General features: G+C 40.9%; 1 protein-coding gene across 1 annotated transcript in view; it reads left to right on the forward strand.

Annotated features, from left to right (window-relative positions):
* The window catches only part of FRAS1 (Fraser extracellular matrix complex subunit 1), a 434,524-nt gene that overhangs the window by 196,266 nt on the left and 210,414 nt on the right, over nucleotides 1–27,844 (forward strand). The window contains exons 15-18 of the mRNA XM_049104909.1: nucleotides 11,157–11,300; nucleotides 15,800–15,940; nucleotides 17,528–17,668; nucleotides 19,108–19,284. Coding sequence (XP_048960866.1) covers nucleotides 11,157–11,300; nucleotides 15,800–15,940; nucleotides 17,528–17,668; nucleotides 19,108–19,284 — 603 coding nt within the window. The remainder of the gene's footprint in view (nucleotides 1–11,156; nucleotides 11,301–15,799; nucleotides 15,941–17,527; nucleotides 17,669–19,107; nucleotides 19,285–27,844) is intronic.

Below are 27,844 nucleotides of genomic sequence, written 5' to 3' on the forward strand. Positions count from 1 at the left end.
CTGTCGTGTACTACAAACCGTATTTTTTTTTTTTTAACTCCACACTTCAATTGCCTGTGGGTAAAGCAGTAACAGTAGTATCTGCCATATAAGCATGGTTGTAAGGATTAAATGAATAAATATTCACATATGTCATTTAGGATGGTGCCTGGCACTTAGTAAGCCCTCCTTATATTGTATTTCTGCTTTTCATTGTCCTCCTTCCCCATTCCATTTCTCTCCCTCCTACATTCATTCTCCTTTGATCACTGCTTGAGGTCCTGAGGATATGAAGTGAAATAAGTGTCTATCATAGTTTCCTATAGTGAGCTTGGAATCAAGGCAGGGTTAGCTGCTGATTACAGAGATGTAAAAAAGAAATCACATAAACATACAAATTCATGCAGTTTATTCTATATTCATTGCTGTGTGGCCTTAGATTTTGAAACTTAAAGAACCAAGGGAGGATCATTTTGATTCTTACCTCTGCCACTTACTGCTGTCTGGTTTCACACAGATAATTTAACTGCTCTGAGCCTCAATTTCCTCAGCTGTAAAATGGGGACAATGTCATCTACTTTAAACCATTATGATGAACATTAGAAAAAATGTTTGAAAAATGAAAATATGTTATGCCTGGCATAACATGGACATGGACAACAAAAGGCAACTATTGTCATCGAATCCATCCTTTTATTTTTCAATTTATGGGAATGAAAATTGTTTGCATTAAGAAACAAAGAATTTTGTGCCATTTGCTTCTGATTTCAAATAAAATCTACTTTTATATGTTATGAAGAAATAAATATAGGGAACAGTTACCTGTATTCATCACAAGTTAAAATCCTTTTATTTTTTTAAATGCTCAGATTAAGTGTTGAGTCTGGAATTTTGTTTCGTAGCCAATATTATGGTATAATTAGAGGGAAAACTTAGGAGAGCTAAGCCTATAAAATTTACATATAGGATGCTGATCTAGCTAAGATTTAAAAGCTATAGTTTGAACAGAGGAACTTCTAAAGTTAATTATTTATTGGAATTTTGTTTGACCGAAGCCACCCAACCGTTTTTAGAAATGAAATGCTGACCCTTGGAGCTGAGTCCAAGGCAGTGAAGACTTAACTTAAGACTTAACTTAGCATTATGTTTCAGCATGTGGCTTAGTTCAACCTGGTTCTGCCCAGAGCAGAGCTCTTGGCAAAGGCATTTATGAAACCACTGTTCTGGAATCTGCTAGAAGACAACACCTCCTTGTTCTGTTGGGATGGTCATTGTGAAGCCGGCATCCTCCATGGCCCCCTCCAACATCATCCAGGATTGGAGAGTCAGTCAGTCCCTATTTCACTGCCAGATTACATATTCAGTTGGGGGCCTAGCACACTCCACCTCTCTGTCTTCACTCATTCTGTTCTGCCCCTAAAATTATATGCTTTGTTCATGTCTTCTTTGGTCTATTATAGCAATTATGGTCTCTCACTTAGTTGCTGAGGGTCTTGTAAAGGGGACTTATTGCTTCAAGTGATACTCTTGTCTCTTCCATTCTGTTCATGTAGGGAATATTTGTTGAATCTCTTTCATGTACCAGGACCTAGGATACAGAGTGAATGGATAGAAAACTGTCCCCTGGGGGTTAAAGAACTTACTTTCTCAGTGGGAGAGGAGTGTCAGTATAAAAGTATATAGATAATTTCAGATACATACTACTCTGAAATCATTACTATCAGGGCTACAAAGGCAGTTTTAAAAGGTGTATTATAGGAAGTGAGTGATTATTGAGACAGGGACAGGTTTCATACTTCTGAATTCCCCATAGTGCTAAGCACATATAAGGTCCTCTGGAATAATTTTTGACTGAGAAAAGTGTAATAAACCATTGCATGGAGGAGAGAGGACAGGAATATACAGGCATGCCTAGACTTTGGCTTACTGGTGACATAACTTCCATTTAGCTTCTATTATTTACTTCCTGTCAGCAATTCCTGGCTAGGTGTAGCCTCAGGAAGATTCCAGAATCTCTATTTTTCCTGCTTCTCATCTTCTTCTCTTTGTCTCCCTCCTCTTCAAGATAGTAGAGTGCCTTATCAGTGCTGGAAGGGTTATTACTCTTTTTAAAAGAATGAAAAACGACAACAAAAAAAACAACTATTATTGGAACTCGAGTAGTACCCATGGAATGTTTTAAGCCAGTCAGAAGGCTGGACAACAGGATTGCCCTCCCAGAATGTGTACATTTCTTGAGTGAACTAGACTCAAGGAAACAGGTGACAATGATATTCCAAGTCCTCTCCCTCTTTGGATGTTCATGTAAAAGTTAAATGGAGAGAAAGTAAAAGCAGCTGGCAGTGTTGTGCCTGGGACCTTTGCTGTGGCAGGGGACTAGCTATATTTGGCATTTGCCTGTGTTGCTCTTAGACCCTTGCTGTGTATGTCAAAAGATAAATGACAGACAAAAGTATCACATACCAGCAGAGAAAGCCTGCCACAGATGCAAGGGAGGTTATCTTCTAGACAGATCCCATTCTTCCCGACAAATCTGAACCCCCAAGTATTTTAGCTATGGATTACAAACTAGTGACAAGTCTTCTGGCTTTCTGTCCAGTTCCTAGGGTTCTCAGTATTTTAGGTAGACTATATGGCATACATTCCTTGTCTCTTTTTCCTATTCTCCACCCTGACGCTCTCCCTACACAATCTTCCCCTCCCTTTCTAGGCTGTCCACAGAGCACACAGCACCTCCATGTTATCACTGTTGAGATCTGAGCAGGCTATGTTAGTGCAACCAGGAAGTCTGAGAACTTTCCTCATCAAAAACTTGGTTTTGGTTAGTGGTCCCTCTGGCTTTTCAATTTCTGTAGACAAATAGACTAAAGGTATCAGTGGAGAAATCAATAGCTATTTAAGAAATAGCGGCTGAGAAAAAAAAAACAAAAACAAAAGCCAGGAGTCCTACCAGCTGTGGGTTGCCAATGGTCACAGTGGATGAGTGGAATCTGAGAGTTCTGTTTGGCTCATCAAGCTGGACTGAGATGGTCACTGCATTTGAAATCTCTTGCAATGTACTTGTGTTGTAGATTTAGAAGTATAGGCAGAGGGGCAGGAGAGAGAAAGGATAACTTTAAGAACATTCCTCGTGAGCTGAATGTCTGCCATCATCCTCTGACTTCTCGTACCAGTGAAAAGCTGGCCTGCTTGTAAAAATCTCGCTCCATGTGGCCCTGCCAAAGCCTCCGCCAGCTAGGAAGTCATCCCTTTGGTTCAAGCTCTACAAAGACCCTGCTAAAAATTCAAATATATTACCCAAGATGAGTAAATCATTCAGCTGTATCACAAATGTGGTCAATATATTAATTAGGTATTTACCTAGCATGTATCTTTTTTTTTTTAAATTTTTATTTATTTATGATAGTCACACACACAGAGAAAGAGAGAGAGAGGGGCAGAGACATAGGCAGAGGGAGAAGCAGGCTCCATGCACCGGGAGCCCGACGTGGGATTCGATCCCGGGTCTCCAGGATCAGGCCCTGGGCCAAAGGCAGGCGCCAAACCGCTGTGCCACCCAGGGATCCCCTTAAGGAATAGGGCTACAGGCTTTTTTCCCCCTCCCCCTTGAGTAATTGATTTTTCCCTAAGTATGAAATGAATTCATGTTTATTACAAAAAATAATTTGACAAAGTCAGTCAAATTCAAGGAATAATAAAAAATCAGCAAAAATCCCTGACTCAAACTCTCCCAAATTACTACTGTCAGTTTTTTGGTGAATATCTATCCAATTTATGAAAGTGTATGTGTGTGTGTTATATGCACACACACATTTATTTATTTTTCAAAGGTAAAAATCACACTCTCTATATAGTTTTATTGCCTGCTTTCCCATGTTATTTATTATCCTTCTACAAAATCTTTTTAAAGCTATTTTATAACTTTCCATCTGGGGCTATGCAAGAATTCATTCAGCCAGTCCTCTGTGGTTTGACGTTTGTTCCTAATTCTTCCATTATCATAAATAACCGTGATGCAAACATTTTTAGTAGAAGTTGTGGTAAACATATTTGATTAGAATAAATTCTTAGACCTGTGATTGCCAGATCCAAGGGTATATATGTACTATTTGAAGCCTCTGGCACTTTAATATGTGGCAGTCCTTTTTTTTTTAAAGATTTATTTATTTATTCATGAGAGACACAGAGAGAGAGGCAGAGACACAGGCAGAGGGAGAAGCAGGCTCCATGCAGGGAGCCTGATGCAGGACTCAATCTTGGGACCCCGGGATCACACCTTGAGCCAAAGGCAGATGCTCAACCACTGAGCCACCCAGGTGCCCCTGTCACAGTCCTTTGAAAAAGTTGTAACTTGTACTCCTACTAGACACAAATGAATGCCTGCTTCCTACCACCCTCATCAGCACTAGGTGTTATGATTCTTCTGGTTTGTCAAGTTGGTTGATGTAAAATGGAATCTTGTTTAATTTTTTTCTTTTATTGATTTTTGGGATTCACATGAGGAGGTTTGACTTCATCTTACTTATCAGCTCATTCGCATGATTAGCCTGGGCCAGTTATTTCTCTTGCTTATCTGTCTATGCCTATCATTCTGCCTGTCTATTCCTTTTGCTCCCATGACCTATTCCCATTTCTCTTCCCCCCAACTTCCCACTTAAGTAACTATTCTAATGCAATTTAATATGTGTTGTGCATGTGTGTGCTCAATTTTAAATATTCATAAATATTAGTAGGTAGGTATTTCATTCTTTTCCTTTTTTTTATTCTAAATACTTTATTTTTTAAAGAGCAGGTTTAGGTTCATAGCAAAGTAAAAAGGATGGCACAGAGGTTTCCTGTTTGCTCCCTGCCCTCACACATGCATGACCCACCCCATTACCAACCATTCATTATCCAGTGGTCTGGTTTATTTGTTATCTTGGTGAATCATTCATTCTCCTTTTTTTCTCCCAAAGCAGTGTTTCTAAGATGCATACAGGTCACTGTATGTACAGATAACCAATTGCATGCAGCTGTTGCTCTCCTGCTTATTTTGCATATCTCTAGCTGTTTATGAAGCTAAAGATTTTTTTTTAATGTGTTTGCTTTTTTTTCCGTTATGAACTCACTCAAGTACAAATGGGTTTTCAGAATGTATGGAGACCCATTTCAGGGTGTCAAGTTTTCTGTTGGCACAGGGAGGCAGGTTGAAGACAGAAACCCAGCCTGGAGAGGACAGAAGTTTAGAGTAAAAGGATCAAAAGTATGATTACTCCCATGAACTTCCTTTCCTCTTAAACTTGTCTGGCATTTGTGCTTCTTAGACAAGTAGCCTTGGCCTCCTGTGGGGCTGTGTTGGAGGAAAGGAGAGTCATCTGGCCAGCATCTGGTCTTCTCTGAAGACAGTTACCAAGCTATTTTCAGTGGCTTTCCGCAGGACTTTTGTTGATGTGTTGTAGAGAACACAAGAGAAGGCCTCTAAAGTATGAGCACCCCTGGGAAAGTCTGGAGTCCCTTCTTGTAACTGCTGGAATAATCAACAAGGACTCTCCTTTGGTCCTTTCTAAGTGAACCTACCTTTCCCATAGTCTTTCCCGTCCTTTCCTCTTCTGTTTTCTGCTGCACTTTAATCTGCTCTCTTTATAGTTACATTGCCTTTGACACCAGTCGAGACAGGATGTACTTGATCTCTCAGGGTATGCCACTCATTGGATCATGTACGACATTCTCTGCTTTCTCAAATATGTCATCTCCCCATATCTTCATGAGTTACATGCAAGAAATGTTATTCCCACTTTGCAGATTAAGAGAGCAAGGAACAGGGATCCCTGGGTGGCGCAGCGGTTTGGCGCCTGCCTTTGGCCCAGGGCGCGATCCTGAAGACCCGGGATCGCATCCCACGTCGGGCTCCCGGTGCATGGAGCCTGCTTCTCCTTCTGCCTGTGTCTCTGCCTCTCTCTCTCTCTGTGTGACTATCATAAATAAATAAAAATTTATAAAAAAAAAAAAAGAGAGAGAGCAAGGAACAGTGAAATTGAGTGTAAGATAGAACATTTTTTTCATCCAACAAGAGCTTCTTATTGGAAGTGTTGTACCCATTGTCTCCTGATAATACTTTAGAACTTGGCAAGTTCTTCCTGGTCATTTATGTGATGAGAATGGAAGCTAGCGATTGCTACAGAATGAATATGGACCAGAATGAAGGAATTTGACTTGTGGATGACGTAGCTGCTTGTACCTGCAGTTTGGGCTGCTTCTGTGTAGTTGCCAGTGAAAACCCCCTTGGCTGTTTGGAAATCTGAACTGCAGCCTCACTGATGAACCTAAAAAGGCCTGCTGATCAAGGGTGCCAATTTCCTGGGAATGACAGGGAAACCGATTCCAAAAGGCCATGGAAAAGGTAAAGGACTAAGGCTCCTTCTTCCTGCGGGGCATTTTGAACTGCAGGCTGAGGCTATTGTATCTGGATCCACTGCCTAGGGTCTGAGAAGGCTTCCTGAAAAATGAGAACTGGCCCATAGGAAGTGCCTTTAACACTATCCTGGAAAGGGATTGTATTTTATGCTTAGAGAAGCACAGGTTAAGGTTTTTTTTTGTGGTTGTTGCTGTTGCTGTTGTTGTTGTTGTTGTTTTTTTTTTTTTTTTTTTTTTTTTACAGCAATCTTGTTTCAAAATTATCAAGTAACAAAAAGAAGTTTCTTATTTTTAAAGTAGGGTTTCAAAATAGAGTTGCCAAAAGAAAAGTAACTCATTCCTTTTCATTTTGAAATGAATTGCTCAGCAAGCCAACACATGTCTTGCTATGCTTTAGGAAAGTCAGGGGCTTTCCTAAATAAATTATCTACTGCATGTAAGATATGAAGATGTTTTTCTCTCATTAGCCCTCTTTTAAAATTTATTGCCACATTTTCACAATATGCAATTCAAACCCTGGGTGATCTGAAATGATTGCTAAGAGAAATTATGATGAAAAGTCAGGGAGTGACCTTCTATTTTTCATAATAACCCAGGTATAATAAAAGCCACATGTAAAATAAGCCTGGAAGAAGAGGTCATCTTTAGTAGCATATGTTCAGTGTTAGAAATTAGAAATCAATTGCAAAACACAGTAGGAGTATGTCATTATAAGAAATGATAGTTAAAAATAAGAAAAGAAAAAGAAAAAGAAACGACAGCTCAGCATAGTCCCATACTGAAGAAATAAAGATCCCGTCTGCTGTCTTGCCTGACCATCGAACATGCCTTTTGTTTGCTATTGAAACACAGAAGGCCTGGCCTCCCATTTGGCACTCTATATAAATGTAGCATAAGTATTTGTCATAAGTCGATTTGGACACCAGCATTTATTAGGTAAATTTACAGCCTCAAGCTTATCTCCCCTAAGTTATCATATGTTCAGACTATGACCTCCTGGTTAGTTGTTGCCATGTAGAAGGAAACTGATATAATGACTCCCTCATAATCAGTAAAAAAAAAAAAAAAAAAAAAAAAAAAAAAAAAAAAATTCTGTTGTGTGTTCATTTAACATACATTTAATGAATACTGACTTTGTACCAATTATCAATCTGGACACTGGGGGTTTGAGATGATTCAAACATGGCCCCAGTTTTGGAGAATATTATATTCCATTGAAAGGGATTGATCTGTAACCAAATTGATTAGGACAGTAGGAGAAATAGTCTAAGAGGGTATGTACAACTTTCTGTAGAACACAGAGGAAGGAGGGACTGTTTGGACAAATTTAGCAAAGCTTCCCAAAAGTAGTGACGACTTGAGCCTCTTGAGTGTAACCAGGATTACAAGGGCTATGGAAGGAGCTAGAGACATTGCCAACTGGGTGAATCCTGCATAGGGCAACCAGAGCCCACGAACAGACACACGGCATGCTTAGGGTAGCCTGCTCCGTAGACCCGGCCTGCTTGAGGGAGGTAGCAGAGGCAGGGCTGAAATGTTAGGAGCAGCTCAGTTTGTGGCAAGCCTGAATGCTGTCCCTAAGCCTGTAGCCTGTATCCTGCTCATCCTTTGGCCCTGTTCTGATTGGCAACACTAGGGATAAATGTTAAAAAAAATACTTAAGTAGTATGGCACAGATCAGATTGGTCAGAAGATAGGGGGTTACTGGAGACTCTCTCCTGTGTCAGACCTTTCAGTTCCTGGAGCACAGTTTCTTGCAGGCTTCCCAGAGATGAAGCCAGAGTATTATCCTCTCCCCACTGCAGAGTAAACTCTCTAAGAAGCAAAATTTACTAAATCTCTTAGAGATGAAGTCCAAGGCCCTACTTGGCCTTCCATGACATTTGTGATCTGGCCCTTGCTGTCTTATTTCCCGTCATCCTCTCAGGCACTTGCCCCCCAGTGTAGTTTGTGCAATGATACCAATAAGCTCAAGTGATGGGTGGTTTAAATGTTCTCTCCAGTAGGCTTCTGATCTGTGGTTAGCCGGGAAGGCCCCACAGGCTACTCACAGCACCTTGTATGTGGTAGGTGTTTCTGTTGAACATTGGATGGATTCGCCTGGTATATACCTTCTTAGGAATGAAATTTGTTTTTTTTGTTTGTTTTTGTTTGTTTAGGTAATGACTTTTTTTTTTGAATATATAATGGCTTTGAATCAACTCCTGAGTCAGTAAGACAGAGGCACAAACATGGATAGACACTTTATTTTTTTTAATTTAATTAATTTATTAATTATTATTAATATTATTAATTTGCATGAGAGACACACAGAGAGAGAGGCAGAGACACAGGCAGAGGGAGAAACGGGCTCCCTGTATGGATGTGGGACTGGATCCTGCGACCCCAGGATCACGCCCTGAGCCAAAGGCAGACGCTCAACCACTGAGTCACCCAGGCGTCCCCAGGGGTAGACACTTTAGATGATGACTATAGTCAGTAAGTGAAGAGTAGCTGAGTAAGTGAGTAAATGACAGATTTCATGTATGTTCAAGGTAGAATTTGTTACTGGGATCTTTAATCCACATTTTAAATTATGATATCCTAATATTAGCTTATCCTAATATTAGCAGTGATCTCCTGTAACACATAAAATATAAATAAGGTGTTAAATATTAATGAAGTACCAAATGTAGAGTACCAAGCAGTTAGTTAACTAAGTGGAAATGGATTCTGCCCTTATGAAGCTTACAGTTTAGCAAGGGAACCAAATTGTAAACAAGTAAACTTTCCTCCATTTCTGTTTTTCACCTGCTGTTGTCATCTCTTGCCTGGACCAGAGCAGTGGACTCCGTGCTGGCCTCTCTGCCTACATGCAAGTCCTTAAAACCTCTCTACACAGCAGCCAGAGAGAGCTTTTAAAATCAAGACTTGTGTTGATCTTGCTTAACCCCTTTTGAAATTTCATATTAGACTTAGGATAAAATCTTAATTTCTTTCCTTGATCTTAAAGGTCAAGTTTGATTGGGCCCTTCCTTGCCTGTCCCTCCAGCCAATCAGGCTACTGTGCCCCATCATTCCTCACTATGCCCCTCTGTGCCTTGCTGGTCCCTCTGTGTCCACGAGCTTCAACCACAGGGGTTGCCTTCAGTTCCTTGAACCCCTGAGCTCCTTTCCTTCTAAAGGACTTCATTGGTGCTCTTTTCTGGCTCTCCCAGGGCTTACAACTTCCCATCCTTTAGATCCACCTAAAGTTGGTTCCTTTCACCCCCACCACTCTCTTTATCGAAGAGCCCTTCTTAACATTTCTTAAGGGGGAAGAGGGGCAGAAGGAGAGGGAGAGAGGGAATCTTAAGCAGGCTCCTCGCCCAGTGCCACACCTGACATGAGGTTCGATCTCACAACCCTGAGATCTCAGATCACGATCTGAGCTGATATCGAGAGTCAGACATGTAACTGACTGAGTCACCCAGGTGCCTCATGGCATTTAACAGAATTTGTAATTATCTCTGAGTTTGTTGGGGGAGAAAAGTTGTTTGAAATTAAGGCTTTCCTGTGTGGTTTCGAGCTGCAAGGAGAGGATTAGATCTTGAGATTCATAATGCAGGTACCCTTTTCTGATTCTGTAAGGATACCTAATTAAATTACTTAGGTATACAGTTCCCAAGTCTCTTCCAATCAGTGGAGGGTTTTTTCCTACCAGTTTTGGTCAGAATGAATAGCTTTGCAAAACAGGCTGTGCTGGGAAACCTGGGTGGTGCAGTGGTTTAGCGCCTGCCTTTGGCCCAGGGCGTGATCCTGGAGACCCAGGATCGAATCCCACGTCGGGCTCCCGGTGCATGGAGCCTGCTTCTCCCTCTGCCTGTGTCTCTGCCCCTCTCTCTCTCTCTCTGTGTGTGTGTGACTATCATAAATAAATAAAAATTAAAAAAAATTTAAAAAAACACAGGCTCTGCTCTTCTGTGAAGCAAATATTTTGAAAATTAGGATGTGTTAACAGAAGTATAGGTTGGGGTTAGCCATCAGATAGTCAACCAAATTTTAATATACTCATTGACTCAGAATAGGCCTCTTTTTACAGACATGTCAAGGTGAAAAGCAAGCATGAATAGTAAAATCAAATGCTGGAAGAGGAGGACATTTTGAGAACAGCTGTGATTTAGGAACAATGTATGGCTAGGAAGTTAAGTTGTGAGAGAAAGGTACCTCGAGGTACATGTGGAGAGCAGAAGCTAGTGTCGGGGGAACCAGAGACTGGGGGAGGGGAGGACTAGAAGGGTACTGAGGGAGGACAGAAGGGCAGGGGAATGGGGTGGGATAGACAGAGAAGACAGGGATGGAAAGTGGGGAGAGAGCAGTAGAAATCAAGCAGTACCAGGTCTTTCAAGGTCCAATCAAAGATGAGAGTACATGGCATCCTGATTCTTCATGATGTTGGACATAGGAGCAGCAATCCAGTCAATACTTCATTGGCAAGGTGATAGAAAGCCATCTGATTTCATTAGACAGGGCATCTTTGTCTAGAAAATTATAGTTCCCTTTCCTGTGATTCCCATTACTCAAAGCCTCTGATTTCTTGTTGCAAAGTCTCCTTGCAGTAATTGACTGAAGTTGTACTTCTGGCCAACAAAAATATTATTTTTAGTGGTGGGGAGAGTGTTCTCCTGCAGTATATATATGTGCATAGAGATTTAGGAATGAAGGCTCCAATAGCCTCCTTATGAATTCTAAATCTTTTTGGAAGAAAAATTGCAACCAGTCCTTTCCACTGTAGATTATTCACTGATTTTGCTGTTTGCCTGCAGTCTGCCATGAGTCCTGTACTGCCTGCTGGGGTCCGACAGCAAAGCACTGCATGGGCTGCAGAGACCCCCTCCAAGTGCTGAGGGAGGGCAGCTGCGAGAGCAGCTGTGGCGTTGGGTTCTACAACAAGCAGGGGATCTGCAGTGGTAAGTGCCTGGCTTTGTATACCAGAGCATCTTTTTTTTTCTTCCAGCATTCCTGGTTTTATTCAAATTCAAACATTTCTTTTACTCAACAAATACACAAATGACTGCTAACATTGATAGTGTTTCAGTAGTTTATAAAACACTTTTTTCCAACTGGTAGGGTCGCCTTTCACACCCCCACTTCACAAGAGCTTTTTAGGTTAGGGTGTTCATTCTAGCCTCACCCTGTGACACTCGGGCTGCTTGCTCCAGACTCACAGCTGTAAGGAGAGCTGGGCTTCCTTCTTCTAAGTTCCAAACTCTACATCCATGCCAGACTGCCTTCCGAATATGCATGGAGACAAAGATGCTCCTAGACCAGCCAGTGGCTGACCTACCTTCGTGTTGGTGTCACTGACTTAAAGCTGAAGCTGTTACCGTGTATTCTATCTTTAACGTCCACGGCATGGTGGCAAGAGTTAACCCAGTGTAGTGCTTCCTTCCAAGTGCTTTATAAGCATTAACCCACTGAGGCAGGAAAGTAACTTGGGCAAGTTACATAATCTGTCATGTTTTAGTTTCCCTTTTGTAGGACAGGAGTAATAGTAGCCACTGTGGTAGACAGAATGATGGCCCTGCAGGCTGTCTACGTGCTAATAGCCAGAATTTGTGAATACACTTCCTTAGACAGCAGAAGGGACTCTGTAGGAGTAATTAAGTTAAGGATCCTGAGATGGGGGTGACTATCCTGGATTATCTGGGTGGGCCAGTGTAACCACAAGGGTCCTTCTAGAAGGGAGGGTGGGAGTCTGAAAAGGAGATTTGAGACAGAAGCAGGAGTCAGGGTGATGCCAAGAAGGGGCAGTGAGCATGTAGGCAGCCTCTAGAATTGGGGAAGAGACGAAGAAATAGATTTGCCCTTAGGGCTTCCAGAAGGAATGCAGCCCTGCTGATGCCTTGACTTTAGGATTTCTGACCTCTAACATAATAAATTTGTGTTGTTTTAAGCCACTGAGTTCATGGTGATTTGTCCCAGTAGCAGCGGGACTTGAACACACACCCAGCTCAGAAAGCTGTTGGGAGGCCTGAGCTGATACAGGCAGGCATTTAGCACAGTACCTGGCACCGTGTAAGTGCTGTGTTTGGTGTCTATTCCTCACAACAGTTGCAGGACGCAATTACTATTATCATCCTCATTTTTCAGATGAGACAAAGGTTAAGAAGCTTGCTTAAGGTCACATAGCTACTAAGGGGCAGAGTTGGGATTCAAGCCTTCATCTTCTGGCTTTAGATCTTCTTACCTGCCTCCTAACTGTTCTACTGGCTATAATGAGATACCTCTCTATGCACCTCTGCTACTTCTCCCTCCCTTCTCCCTCTCCTCTACCTTGATCCTCTTCTGCCCCTTTCTCCCTGTCTTCCTGTGAGCCTTTGGATCAGCTACTGCCCTTTGGCTCAGCCACAGGTAGGCACCTGAGAGTGAATGGGTTTGAATTGAGTTTACTGTGATGGTCATACCTATAGAAAGGCCGTGATGACTTTTTTTATATATAACAAAATCCACTAAATCAATAAAAATGTGCAGCCCATAGAACTTTCTTGAGTTATTGTCTTTGTTTTGTTTACTGAGCAGGGCAACAGCAAAAATGAGATGATCTTTGGGACTTGACACATCCACTTGTCTTGGAGAAGAGAGATAGTCCCTGGGAGCTGCTTGCTTAAAGCTGTGCAGAGATCCATCAGCTCACTGGTGTGAAAAATTTCACTTGATGTGAACAAGTCACAGGTGGCTTTTGTGTGGATGCAGGAGAGAATAAGAAAGGCCAGGCTGCTGTATTTTAATCTTTTTCTGCCAGCATCACTTTCCTCCTCAATTAAGCCAAATGTGTTCTCTAAAGGTCAGCAGATGTCAAGTTTGCACTAATCTGAAGGCATGTAGCCTGTAAGTCCGCAAGGAAGGTGGCTGCTATCACTGATGAGGGCTGGTGACCCTGATCTGCTACTGAGATGGTATATCTGGATTGAGAAAGCAACTTTTGCTCGGGAAGTGGTTATTTAAAAGGAGGGATTTTAAAAAATGAGGGATTAGTGTGAGCCTTGAGGTGAGGGGTGGAAATCTACTTGGGCTAAGAGGTTGGATGAAGAAAGCCAGAGCTCCTTGCTGACTGGATGAATTAAAAAAGAAGGGATCCCTGGGTGGCACAGCGGTTTGGCGCCTGCCTTTGGCCCGGGGCGCGATCCTGGAGACCTGGGATCGAATCCCACGTCGGGCTCCCTGCATGGAGCCTGCTTCTCCCTCTGCCTGTGTCTCTGCCTCTCTGTCTCTCTCTGTGTGACTATCATGAATAAATAAATAAAATCTTTAAAAAAAAAAAAAAAAAGAAGAAGACTACTGCACAGGTGCTTAGGGAAAGCGTATACATCTGAAATACTATCTATATACATTTTGAAACAAAGCATCAGAAAAAAAAAAAAATCTTCCGGATAGGAGGATGGGCCATTGCTGACAGTCAGCCAGGGAATCAATTGATCAGCAAGTAATTAATGACCTCCTGCTGTGTGCTTAGCATGATGCAAGACTTTGTGATACCATTGACATTGACCCACAGGCTTTTGATAAACACTGCAGTTCACACTTTTTATAAAATTCTTAAGAGTTCTCTAAGTTTGTATCAGATTCCTTCAGAAGTGTTCGTATAAATATTTTCTAAAACATCAGTGAACCAAGTCCCTGATTGGTATCAGAATGTTAATTAAAATGTCTGATGCTGATAATGCTGAGTTATTTCCAGTTCAATTTAGTGCTATTCAAGATAAAGACCAGCCGGTATTGGTTTAATAATTTATAACTGAGCAGCCCATATCTATAGAAATCTCAGAGTCAAGTGCTGAGAAAAATCCAGCACAACCTGTTTTACACAGTGGGATGCCCTGGCTGAAAAAAATTTACAGCAACCAAGTTCATTGGTGGTTCATGCTTTGAATTTTATAAATGTTAGATATAAAGGTTGGGGAAATTCAAAGGAGAAAAACCTCCTCATTCTTTAGTCTTTTAAGTATTTGTGCTGTTATGAAGGGCTTTTCTAACTCTAGCTAACATCATAAATCAAATTAAGTTTAGAGGTTTATGTTAGCATTCTGTCTCCCTTCCTCCTCTCTTTTCTTCTCTTTTTCCTTAATTTTATACTCATTTTCCTTCCTTGCCAAGGGAACTCTTTAATTTTTTATAAATATTTAATTTATTTATTTAGAGAGAGGGCATGCATGCATGCAATCCCTCCTTTTAAATAACTGCTTCACCCATAGATGCCCTCATCTGTGAGGGGGAGGAGACAATCTTAAGCAGACCGTGCGCTGAGCGTGGAGCCTGACACCAGGCTCGATCTCACCACCCTGAGATCCTGACCTGAGCTAAAGCCAAGAGTCAGACATTCAACCGACTAAATGACCCAGGCACCCCTGTTTTAATTTTTTAGATCTTTTTGTTTTTATGGGCTCATGTAAAATGACTATTCTTTTGAGTGTATACATCTTTTTTTTTTTTTCTTAAATAATATTGTGTTGGGCAGCCCAGGTGACTCAGCGGTTTAGTGCCGCCTTCAGTCCAGGGTGTGATCCTGGAGACCCGGGATTGAGTCCCACATCAGGCTTCCTGCATGGAGCCTGCTTCTCCCTCTGCCTGTGTCTCTCTGCCTCTCTCTCTCTCTCTCTCTCTCTCTGTTGTGAATAAATAAAATCTTTAAAAAATTGCGTTATAGAGTTTGTATTATTCTTTTTTTTTTTCGCTCAGCATTGTTTTAAGAGTCCCCTGTGTTGCTATGTCATCTAGCCTTTTACTTCTCGCTGCTGCCTAGTACTTCCTGGGCTGCATCCTCCATAGCTCACCCATCCACTGTTCATGACAGACTCCCCACTTCCCTCCATCCCCATGATGTCCCTAGAGCCTCAAACACATCCTTTCGTGAACCTGCGTGGAAGTTTCCCTGAGATGGGTAATCTGGGAGCAGAACTGTCAGTTTCTTAACTGTCCATGTTCTTTATTTGACTAATAGCATCTATACTCTCAAGTGTGACTCTTGTCTCATCTCCACATCCTTCCGCCATTTGGAATTACCAAGCTTCAGATTTTTTTTCTGGTTAATAGAAATACTGGGACATCCTGTTTTATTTGCATTTTATGATTATTAATGAGTTTGAGAATATTTTCAGCTTTATTGGACTGGTGTCCCTACCTCCAAGCCTATTTTGACTTTAAATCACATATTAAATTGGATACACCGGTGGGTGTGCCTCAGAGTATTAGTTATGTTTGGCTCAATGAATAATTATCTGTTTTTCCTTCACTGTGAAAACAAAGCACAGAGTACTTTGAAATGTTGGAATCAAGGAAACAGAACTCAGCTGAGCAGCCAGGGAATGTGATTATCATGTTGATACCAACTGTGAACTTTGTAAAGAACAGACTTCTCTCCTCCCTTTGCTCATTACTGACTTTCTCTGGTGGATTTCCTCCCCCTTAGCTTGTGACCAATCCTGTAAGAGTTGTGGTCCCAATAGTCCCAGGTGTCTTACCTGTGCTGAGAAGACAGTATTGCATGATGGGAAATGCATTGCTGAATGCCCTGGTGGTTACTATGCTGAGGCCACTGGCAGATGCAAAGGTAAGACATGGGTAATCATTGTCATCATCGTCATCATCAAGAAGGGTTTAACATTCTTGACAACACTTGGCACCATCTGCTACTCACTTGGGAATTTGTATCTATGATGGGAAAATGACAAATGAAAAGGAATGGCTTTTTCATTATGGAACCTGCATGTATTTGGTGTGGGAGTGGGTGGATGCTATGGGACTTAAGTGATTAAGTAAAGGGGTATGCGTATCAATCATCATTAGAGATCAGTTGATCCTTTTCAGACCAAAGAACATCTTTAAGATCCTCATGTAGTCCTTGTGTACTCATAAACCATAACTAACTTAGGTTGTAGATATAACAGAATCATTTCTTAGGTGGCATATATGGGCAACAACATATCACAAAAATGAAATAAAAAATAAATCATATTTGAGCTTGTAAAGCCAAAGTCTGTATCTATTGAAAATTTGGTCTTATGTGCTATTTATATAGTTTCTTTCAGATTTATACGACTTTAACTGTGAAACATTCTTATTTGAGAGTTTATAAATTTCTTCTTGTATACACTTGTGTCTTTCCTTACAGACAACTAGGGGACCTTACTGCTGCCTGGGATACCTAGTTACCCGTCTCCTCCAAAAGAAACATGCATATTCTCACTTACACCTATAGTGTGGGTTAGTGGCGGAATACTTAGATCTGTCCCACAGCCGTATCAATCTCCCTCTTGTCTGCCAACCTCTTTACTCACCCAATTCCACAACATCCTGCCCCCAAGGGTCTCGTTCCATTTCCACACTCCCCTCTCCCAGCTCTTGCTCATTGTTCTCTGCAGTCTTCTAGTATCTCAACCCTGTCTCCTCAGACAGGCCATGGTACCATCTGTAAATCAGAATCAGAGATGTCCCACTGTTATCACCCAGGACTAAAGCAGCAGAGATGCTGGTCTGACACTGTCATATGTAAAGATTGTTTAATGTAATTCTTACTTAAAATCCTACAATGTCAGACCTAGAAGTATCTTAAATGATCATTCAGTCCAGCCTCACAGTGCATATGCCAAGGAACCTAGGCCTGGTGAGACCCTGACGTGGCTAAGGAGATAGATAAATTAGTGGACAAGCCAGCCAAAATTCTGGTGCTTCCAGCACTCAGATGCATAAACTTTTCACTCTTACCCATTCAGGTAGGGCGTTTTAGGTTCAGACAGACTGAGGGCTAACTCTCATTTTTGCTACTGATTAGCTCTGTGATCTTGGGTGAATTTTAAAAAAGTTCCTAAGACGTCAGTTTTGTCATCTGCAAAACCTCATCATTGCTATGAAGATTAAATGCAGCAAAGTGTATACACCACTTAATAGTGGAGAAATAGAAACACTAAATAAAGGGTAGTTAATAATAGAACATGTATAAAAGATGGGTAAAGGGTCACTGTGGACAGTTATGGGTGTGATGCGACCTCCTAAAACATCTTTCCCCTTGATTTGGTGTGATAGCTGAATGGGATTGAGAGTGATATAGGAGGGGCTTCCTGGCACATAAGGAGCCCAGCCGAGAGTAGGGTCTCTAATCATTTGGGTTCCATGGTGTCCCTCTCACTCTCTCCCTCAGTTTGTCATAATTCATGTGCCAGCTGCTCTGGACCCACGGGCTCACACTGCACAGCCTGCATCCAGCCCCAGGCTTTGCGCCAAGGCCACTGCCTTTCCAGCTGTGGAGAGGGCTTCTACCCTGACCATGGGGTCTGCAAAGGTACTGTTGGTGTCACTATCATTCTTAAGAGACGTTTCTGTCACAAGGACAATGTTTTGAGTTCCTTTTCAGTGCACTTTTCCCTATAGTGTATCTTATATGGCTATGCATGCATTATGTTCTTTTCTTTTTCATTGCCAGGGGATAATCTGAAAAAAATCACATTGGGATATTTGTGATGACACTCCAAAATTAACGATTAATTTTCTGGCCATCTTTGAGAGGATTGCCATTTTCCTTACCGTACATTAAGACAAAACCAAACTCTTACTTCCTCTTTTTCCCTGTTCTCCTAGCATTGCTAATATTTCTCTTGGTCTTTATTTTGTATTTCCCTGAAGAACTTTTTTTTGTTAATGTTATAGCCAAGCAAACGGAGTTAGTAGCAATGCCTCTGGGCTGAAGGAAATGGAAACTCTTAAATAGCTGTTTGCCAAAAGGGCTTTGGGCTCATTGGGAGGGCAGGATCATTTTCTTTTGAAACTAGAACATTGGGAGCAAACAATATAATTAGGTGAAATTAATTTACATGTATTTATATGTAGGGCACCTTGGAAAAGAGTTTGAGAATAATTATAAGAATGTATATATCTTTATATATATTATATATGCATAAATTGTTATATATTTCACATATATACGTATATTTTTATATTTTTAATTTTAAATACATATATGTATGTATATATCACAGGGCAGCTGAAATAAATATTCTGAAAAAGAAAATTGAGAAAATCTTTTAAAGCACTCTCTTGCACTCTCTTAGAGTTAATTGTATCAAAGCTAGTTATATCAAAGAGCTCTTGTAAAGAGTTAATTATATCAAAATGTGGGCATGAGATACTTCTAGTACTCTGGCTCTGATTTCAACCAGTAGCCAAGGAAAACAAGACACTGTGACGGATTGTCAAATTCTTGTTGCTCCTCCAAAGTGGGGCTCTTCCTTGTCTAGAAAAGCAGCCTTTCCTCACATAAATTCTAGGATGACTTTGTTGCCTGGATGCCGATATGGTGGGTGATGGATGACATAGTGGACAATAGTGCAATGACTCTCTTTGCAAAAAACATAGTGATGGCCTTTGTGTGGATGCTTCTTAAAGTCTTCAATAAAAACTGTGGCCATGATATTAAAACACCATTCAGTAAATGGGTATCTGGAGAACCAAGCCAATATTGTCCAGTTTGCTGGGTTTTTTCATGCTCTAGCTTGACAGCCCTTATAAAACCTGAGAGATGTGTGACTAGTTAGTATCACCCTCACTGTTCCTCTCACAAATATTATCACCCTGTACTATGTATAGAACACTAGAAAGCAATTTTCTGATCAGATGTATTTGGCAAACTCTTCTAAGTGGTTTAGATTTAATTAGGGACTCCCCTTGGCTGTAACATGTAATATGACCCTTGGATTGTTTTCTGCATTTTGTTCTTATTGGCAGCCTGTCATTCTTCTTGCCTCACTTGTGTGGGTCCAGAGCCCTCTCACTGTGCCCAGTGTAGGAAGCCTGATGAAGGACTGCAAGTTGAACATCTCTCTGGGGCGAACATCACCTCTGGCGAGTGTCTGCCCCAGTGTAGAGCCCAGTTTTACTTGGAGAACACCGGGCTGTGTGAAGGTGAGCAAGCAGGATTTGAGGATTTAAGGTACCTTCTGGGCTTTGCTCTTGAGAGATGAGGCAAGAAAAAGCCTTTGTTTTCATGTAAGAATTGTTCCAGGATGCTTGCAGATGGCGCAGAAGATGGACATGCCAAGCAGTGGCCCCTACTGATATTCTCCTTCCCTTGGTGAATAATAGATAATCTTAGAGAGCTGGTTCCACTTACTCCACTGTCCCCAAAGTTACATTCTAAGAAGTTCCTGACGGGAAGTATTTCAGACACAGTATGAGTAGCTAAGAAAGATCCAGGGCTCATTGTAGAATTCCATTTATTATTTCTTCTAATTTGCTACCCTGAATGAATATGAATTGGTCCCTTCAGGGTAAAATCTGGACTTCTGTCAAAATTTAGAAGTTCATTCTTGGGATTGCCTTTGCATATCATCTACAGAGAATTGATACCATCCTGAATAATTTGACTCAATAGCGGGTCATCTACGATTGACTGAGGAGATAAAGGGGAGATATATATAATTTGGAGGGAGGTAAGGGAAGCCCCTCTCTGTTCCTATAAGAAGTTGCCTTGCTGTTGGTTGAATTTTTTTGACTCTCAAGCTACTTTAAGAGATGAAATACTTACATATTTCATTATGAATGTAACATATGTTCATTAAAGGAAACTTTGTAGAAAAAGTAGGAAGATAATCTGCCCACCATCTATCACATTCTACTACTTTGGTATTTGCCTTTACCATTTTGCTGTAATATATCCAAATCTTTTCCTATGCATAGCTTTGAGGTTTTATTTTTACAATGTAACTGTAAGCATGCTGCAGATTCAATTTTGTATCCTGCAATATCCAATTTTACGTTGGAATATACTCTCACATGGAAATGACAGATATCAAGATTAAGTTAAAAGATTTTGACACAGTGAGTCATATGGCATAGTAGGAAGCATGCAGATTTGGAATACAGAGATCCCAGGCCAGACACTTAAGCTTTCTGAGCCTTTGCATTCACAGCATTAAAATAGGGATAATTATCTTTCATATAGACTTTTTGCCAGGATCAAAGGAGGTTAGGAGTGTGAAAGTTCTTGGTAAATGGTGAAGCCCCGTACTCAATTTTTAGAAATCTCAGTCCAAATACTCAAGTGTTCAGGAACATTATAGAGGTAATCCCCTGCTCCCTGATTTGTACCATGCTCCGGGGAAGTTACACAGTGCCTAGAAATTAGAAGAAGAGTCTTTACTCTTCCAGATACACTGGTGGTTTCCACCCACATATGCATTGCCTATACTCTCTGTGGTCCCTTAAACTCTCATGGCTCTGTTTCCAAACTAATTCTGAAATACAGGAATCTTTGTCGCTAAGAGTCCCAGTGCCTTCCCAAGGCACACACCACACAGCCTTTCCCTCTGATCCTGGGAGAAATCAAGAAGAAATCTTCGCAGGCTACTCAGCATAATTAGCCTCTTCCAGGTATTTTGAACACTATATTAAAAATGAAAAATAGGGAATTCAAGGATGGATCAGAAAAGAGAAACAAAAATGATTAACACTTGTAAAATTAAGTTACAAATAAAAATTAGAGTGAACAGAGTTATTCAGCCAGAAAATAATATTACTGTTGATTTGGTACACACCATGAGCCAGTCACTAGGAGAAGTATCTCACTTGTTTTTCACTTAACTCTGGTACCAACCTTACGGGGTGAGTGGGACAGCTGTTTTAGAAGAGAAGTGGAGGCTTCAGGAAATTAAGGCTATAGCTTGTTCAAAGTCATGTATCCAGCACAGAGTAGAGTCCAGTAGAATCCAAGTCTGCCTGACTTCTGTGTCCATGCTCTAAACCATGTTGTTATTGTGTTATGGGCACTGATGAGGCAAAAAGCACAACATACTAATACCACAGGATTGGAACATCTTAAATTTAAGGAAGCATCCTCAACAGAGGGGAGTTTTCTGGGAATCCCTTCTTCATAAGAGACACCTTTTAAAGAGGATTAGAGTCTAATTCTTATGGAATGGTTTAATTGTGGTCCCATATGAAAGGTCTAGATTGACCTCTGGAGTCCCTTGTGGTCTCATGATTTTATGCTAGTTCACATAATATTATTAGGTATCACACTATATAGCTATCTACTCACATTTATTACTAAATCCTTGTGCAGGGTCGCCTGTGTGGCTCTGTGGTTGAGCAAGTGCCTTTCGCTCAGGGTGTGATCCTGGGATGCAGGATCGAGTCCCACATCAGGCTCCTTGCATGGAGCCTGCTTCTCCCTCTGTCTGTGTCTCTGCCTCTCTCTCTCTCTCTCTCTTTCTGTGTCTCTCATGAATAAATAAATAAAATCTTCAAAAGAAATAAATAAATCCTTATGCAGTCTCTGATATGTAGATTGCTATACTCAATTCATAAGTGATGAGAATGTGGCAGAAAAGGTTAATTGAGTTGCCCAAGATTCTGTTGGGAAACTGAATGCAGCCACCAGTTGTTTCCAAGCCTATCTGAGTATTAAGTGTGTTGATGGATGTGTTTCCTGTCACTCATCTCATATCTCTAGAAACCTTTCTCCTTTCCCACAATCTGTTCCATTTTCGATTCTGCCGAAGTGTTATCTATGTAATCAGGCTTGGGAGCCCTATGAGACTGCATTGGGCTCTCCTTCTCACATGTTCCTAGAAATACCCTTGCTTCCTTGCAGAACATTTAAAAAGGTTGAAGGTCTTTTTTTTTTTTTTTTTTTTTTTTGTGGCTGTACCATTGAGGGTTTCTTTTAAAGCACATTTGATCTCAAGTGCTTTTCTATAAAGAAGAGAAAAACAACTGTTTTCTAGAACTCTCCCTCTTCCACTCTGTGAGACTGCAGTACAGAGCGATTAGAATATTACTGTAGCTAATGAAAGCAAGAAACCAGATGCATTACAGGAAGAAGCAATTTACTTAAGAGTCTAAAGTGATGTCAGAAGTTATCATTAAAGTTTCAACTCAGAGCCACATGACAATCCCAAGAATTATCTAGTGGAAGATGAAACAAAAATACTCAAGCTATTTGACTAACATCCATGTCTATGATTGAAGGAAGGAAAAAATATAAAATTAACAAACAGGGACCAAAGAGGACATTGTTTATTAGTAGCTGGAGGGCAGCCTGTTTTTATTCATTCCTCCTACAAGTGTCTATTGAGTGTTCCATCAGTGTTAGGCATTTTCTAGGGGCTGGGGGTACACTCATGAATGAGTCAGACAAAATTCCTACCCTCGTGGAATTTATATTCTAGTGAGGGAAACAGATAATAAATAAATGAAAAACAACAGCAGCAACAAAACCCATGGTATGTATGTGGCTAGTGGTCTGTGTTCTGAAGCCCACCGCAGGATAATGAGGAAGAAAAAAAAGTTGGGCTAAGGCGGACTCCAAAACAGAAGGTGCTCTGGTGAGGGGGTGGGTGGGCATGGGCATGTATTTGTCCTATGATTTTTGGCTCATTCTCAAAAGTGAGAGTGGGTACTTCAGAAGACAGAGCTCTGACATTACACTCCCCCCCCCCCCCCATGGCCTCTATGTTTGCAAACTGTGCCTAGAAGTGTTGGTACAAAAGAGTCTGTTACTAATTGTGAAAGACCATGTGGAGGCATTTTCAGTAGTCAACCAAAACTGTGCATGTTTATCCAATTTTAACATTTAGTGTTAACTAAAAGAATTTTAGTAATGTGATCCAGAGTTCACCTCACCTATTTAACTGATTGTGTTAGCATTGATAGAGTCTAGTTTATTGAAATAACAACAACAACAACAACAACAACAACAAACAGGAAATACCCATCAACTCTTTTGAACAAATAATAAAAATTCAATCCCTTCAAAACCTCCAAACATCAAAAAGGTATCCCCTTACTTTTTTTTCTTTTTTTTAAGATTTTATCCATTCATTCATGAGAGACACAGAGAGAGGCAGAAACACAGGCAGAGGGAGAAGCAGGCTCCATGCAAGGAGCCCGATGTGGGACTCGATCCCAGGATCCTGGGATCATGCCCTGAGCCAAGGGCAGATGCTCAACCACTGAGCCACTCAGGCATTCTATGCCTTACTTTTTTTTTTTTTTTAATCCCTTACTTTTTTATTCATCTCCCCCTCCACTAGTTTTCCAGGCCTCCCTAAGTTCATGAATCTATCTGAAGTCTCCAGGGTGGAGCTGGGTAGGGGGCTGCTATCTTATACAATTCCAGGGTACCATTCTCATGGTAATTCCTATGAGGGGTGGCTCCTGGAGTCATTTAGTGACTGTGCAGCCCATGAGGCTATACCTGGCAGCCCAAGGTGGATAGACAAGACCAAGGACCTGGAGCTCTTGTCACTGGGAGGCCTCTTTTCTTTCCTGAGAATGTTCCTAGGATCAGGTCAGGTCACTCAGTCATTTCAGATTCTCTTTACACTGCTTTTGAAGTGTTGTTTTTTTCTTTTAAAGGATTCAACTACTTTGTAGCCTTAAATTTTAGTTGAGGTCTCTGTAGAACAGAGCTTTTCATAGGCATCTCTTGGGAATCTTGTTAAAATGTGGATTCAGATTTAGTAGATGTAGGATGAGGTCTGAGTTTCTGCATATATAGCATGCTTCCAGGTAAGGCTGATGCTCCTGGTCCAAGGACTGTATGTGAGTAAGCAAAGCCTCTCATTAAAAAGGGCAAGTATATATTATTTTATCATTGTTATGCTTCTAACTAAAACAGTTTAAAAAAATTTCAATTTTTATTTCTTCTCTTTGCATGCATAGTACATATTACAGAGACTTTAAAAAACATAGGTAAGAAAAATAAGAAAACAAAAACATCTACTACTAGACTACCCAGATTTAGTGAATAAAAATGTAGAATTAAGAAATAAAAATATTTAACAGATTAAAAAAGAATTTTTTAGTGTAAATATATCCCAAATATTGCCTGAGGTATTCTAAAATGCTATTCAACGTTTATCTGAAATTCAAATTTAACTAGGTATCCTTTATCTGTAAATCCTACCTATAACCCTTCAATCTTGAGATAACCCCTTTTAATCTTTTGGCATAGATTTTTACAGTTGTTTATACACACATCTGTGTGTATATATATGTTTCACTTAATAGTTTATAACTTTCTTATAACCAAGAATTTTGTTAGAAATTCAGTAAGTTTGGGGCACCTGGGTGGCTTAGTTAGTTAAGCATCTGCCTTTGGCTCAGGTCATGATCTCTGCGTCCTGGGATTGAGTCCTGCATTGGGCCTCCCTGCTCCCCAAGGAGTCTGCTTCTCTCTTTCCCCCTCTGCCCACCCCGCTCATGTGTGCTCTCTCTCTCTCTCTCAAATAAATAAATAAAATCTTTAAAAAAAATTCTATAAGTTTACCTTTACTTTCATTTTGCAGATGAAGAATGTAAGGCTTAAAAAGAATCAACTAACGAATGATTTAGCAACCGAGGATCCTAGCTTTAATACAGGACATAGTTGCTCAGGAAATATTTCCTTCTTTCCAAGCCTGGATCTCTTGTACTTCATTTCACACTAGAGCTTTACAATTGAATTTCAGGCCAGGCCATCTCAATTAGTAATGCACCATGTCAACAACTTGGCAGCGGTGACCAGGACCGGATCTGAACATGGTCAGGATGATTAGATTAGCCAGGTAATTGCCCCGATTCTGTGGCAAATGAATGGTGGATACTTTCCATTCCCACACAGTTCAGCAAGAGAGGTCAAGATGATCTAATTTTGAGGGAATTATAAATTTTTAAAAGTGAACTTTATGCTGCAATAATGAATTTTACTTAACATGTCTTTTGACATTGTATGTTCAGTAGATACACTGCTTTAAAGAACGCAGAGGTAATAAACATCACAGTGGCTCCCCTTCCTGCAGTGACATCCTACTCATTATACTTATAATAATCAGGTAAACATCAGGTAAATTTTAGCAACTGAATTTTTCCAGGACTTCTTTTTCAGTCTTAAAGACAGTATTGCCTCTCTAGGCTGGGTTTTGCTGCAGGGGGCAAAACTACACAGAGTCAATACAGGTTTGGTATCAATTAAAAAAATTTTTTTTCTTCTAGTTTTGCTGAGATAGAATTGACATATAACATTGTGTTAGTTTAAGGTGTACAACATAATGATTCAATATGTATATATTGGGAAATGATCACTTAGTAACTTTCAAATATACAATATTGTTAACCATAGTCACCATGCTGTCCATTATTACATCCCCAGACTTATATATGGGAGTTTACATAGTTTGACTACTTTTATCCATTTCCTGCCTGGCAACTAGCAGTTTTTTCTCTGAACATTTATTGTTCAACCAGCTCTAGCGGTTGAGTGTTTTTCGAACCGTTTGTGATTGTCTGTGCCACCTTCTTTGTTCTTAGTGGCCCCCAGTAGTTGAGGGTGTCCTGAGACTTGTCAGTGTCCCAAAGGGGAGGACCTCAGCCAGCACGGAAGATGCTGGCTGATTGAAACTGGAGCCTCAAGTAACAGCTTTTACAACATGCAAATATACCTCTTTCAAGAGAACACTGGGAGATGGTATTTCTGTGTGCTCCCTCTGCACTGAGCCTGGGAGTGACAGCCAGCCAGTTAAGAACTGTTTCTTTGTTTAATACAGTCCCACTGAACCAGTGAACTCAAACCTCACTGACTTACCAGAGCCAGGCTGTCAAGGGTGTGCCAGACATGTGCATCAGATCTTTGCAGGAAGACACTAGTGACTGGGAGCAGGGCAGAGGTAGAGCACGGATATCGTGTCCACTGCCCAGGTCTCCAAAGAGGATCACAGGATGTGGGCCTCTATGTGTGTGTTAAATTAGAAACCTCACCCTTAGTTGGCAGTTTTTAAGATATACAAATAGGTATCTTTCAGGGAAAGAGAGGGAGAATGGGCATTTCTGACTGCCGTTGTCTGGGGGACGGTGGGAATAACCACCACCTGTCCTTGTGAGTCCATTAAGAAATGTTTCTTTAGGGGTGCCTGAGTGGCTTCATCAGTTAAGTGTCTGCCTTTGGCTCTGGTCATGATCCCGGGGCCCTGGGATTGAGCCCTACATGGGGCTCCCTGTTCAAGGGGAGCCTGTTTCTTCCTCTTCTCCCTGCTCCTGCTCTCTCTATCTCTCATAAATGAATGAATGAATGAATGAATGAAATGTTTCTTTACTTTCTATAGTCTTACAGATTTTGTGGATGCAAGCCCCTTTGGCTTTCAGAGCTAGGGACCCATCCCTCCATGGACTCTTAAAAGTTGGGGCATCTCATGTTGACTCTAAACCCTTCATTCCTCAGGGAGAAGCTGGGAGTTTCTTCCTGTTTATGGCCCTGGGGGTGGGGGTGGGCATGGCAAGAGTGTCCCAGCCTTCCTTACCTGTTTCCATATAGGTTTTGTTCTCATTTGCCCCATGTGTAGGAGTCCCTCAACCGGTTAACTACTTTCTGGATTTCTTGCAGAGGGAAGTGTTCTATGTGTAGCTGTAGATTTGTTGTATCTGTGGTAGGAAGTAAGCTCAGGGGCCTCCTATATCACCGTCTTGGGCTGGAACACCATTTTTTCCTCTCTCTAAATAGGAAGTTCACCAATTATTTTGGTCAGTTAATTAACTTGCTTTCGGTGAATCAGAAGAAAAAGTATATCGTGGGTATTTTGGTCAATTTAGCTGTTGCTAAGATTCACCAAAGGCCGCAAGGCAGAGTTTTAATTAAAGAAATAAATGGGCAGGAGTCTGCCTGCTTAGCTTAAGAGCATTTATGAAATTGGGATCCCCTTGCATTAATTGAATAAAATACATGGCATCTATATTAAGCAACACTCTTTAATGTAGTCCCCAGAGTGCTGACATAAGCTATGCAAATACATGCTTTTTGGTAGTGTTCAATATTCTTCACTTTTCCCTTCTTGTTTTTACAAAATGACTGTGCTCAGCTTTGGGGAGAGAAAGATGAGAAAGATAAAGACCATACCCTAAGGAAAGCATGATCAAGTATGGGAGGTTGACATCTGAACCAGGAATAAGAAGAACATGACATATGCTATTGTAGGGGCCGAGGGCCCGCTGTTCCAACATGGCCGCTTTGGCATAAAGATTATTTTGAGTTAAAAAGCACTCAAAACCCAGAAGATTCAGGAAAAGCTCTTTACCTTCCCCACCACTGCCTAAAAAGAATTTATATGGAGAAGGAAGAGAGCTATCAGCATAGCTCTCATGATATAATTTGGGTATGGTAGACAGGGAGGTCTACAAGGTCTGTTTGATCAAAGTCTTCTGTATGTCCGATTGTCTCTGAATGGCCCAGCAAACATTTGTTTACCTAACATTCTCTTTCATCCTCCTGAGGATTGCATGCCTTCCCTTTGAAGTCTCAGGCCCCTAACCCCTCCTCAGTTTAGAATGATGTATATTCCTCATTTTGCCTGTCTTTGGAATTTCCATGTCTGTATGGATTCACCATACATATACTATTAAATCTGATTTTCTCTTGTTAATCTGTCTCATGTCAGTTTGATTCTGAGGCCAGCTAGAAGGACCTTGAGGTGTCAGGAAATTCTTGCTCCCC

The sequence above is a fragment of the Canis lupus genome, chromosome 32 (assembly GCF_003254725.2).
Source record: "Canis lupus dingo isolate Sandy chromosome 32, ASM325472v2, whole genome shotgun sequence".
NCBI lineage: Eukaryota > Metazoa > Chordata > Mammalia > Carnivora > Canidae > Canis > Canis lupus.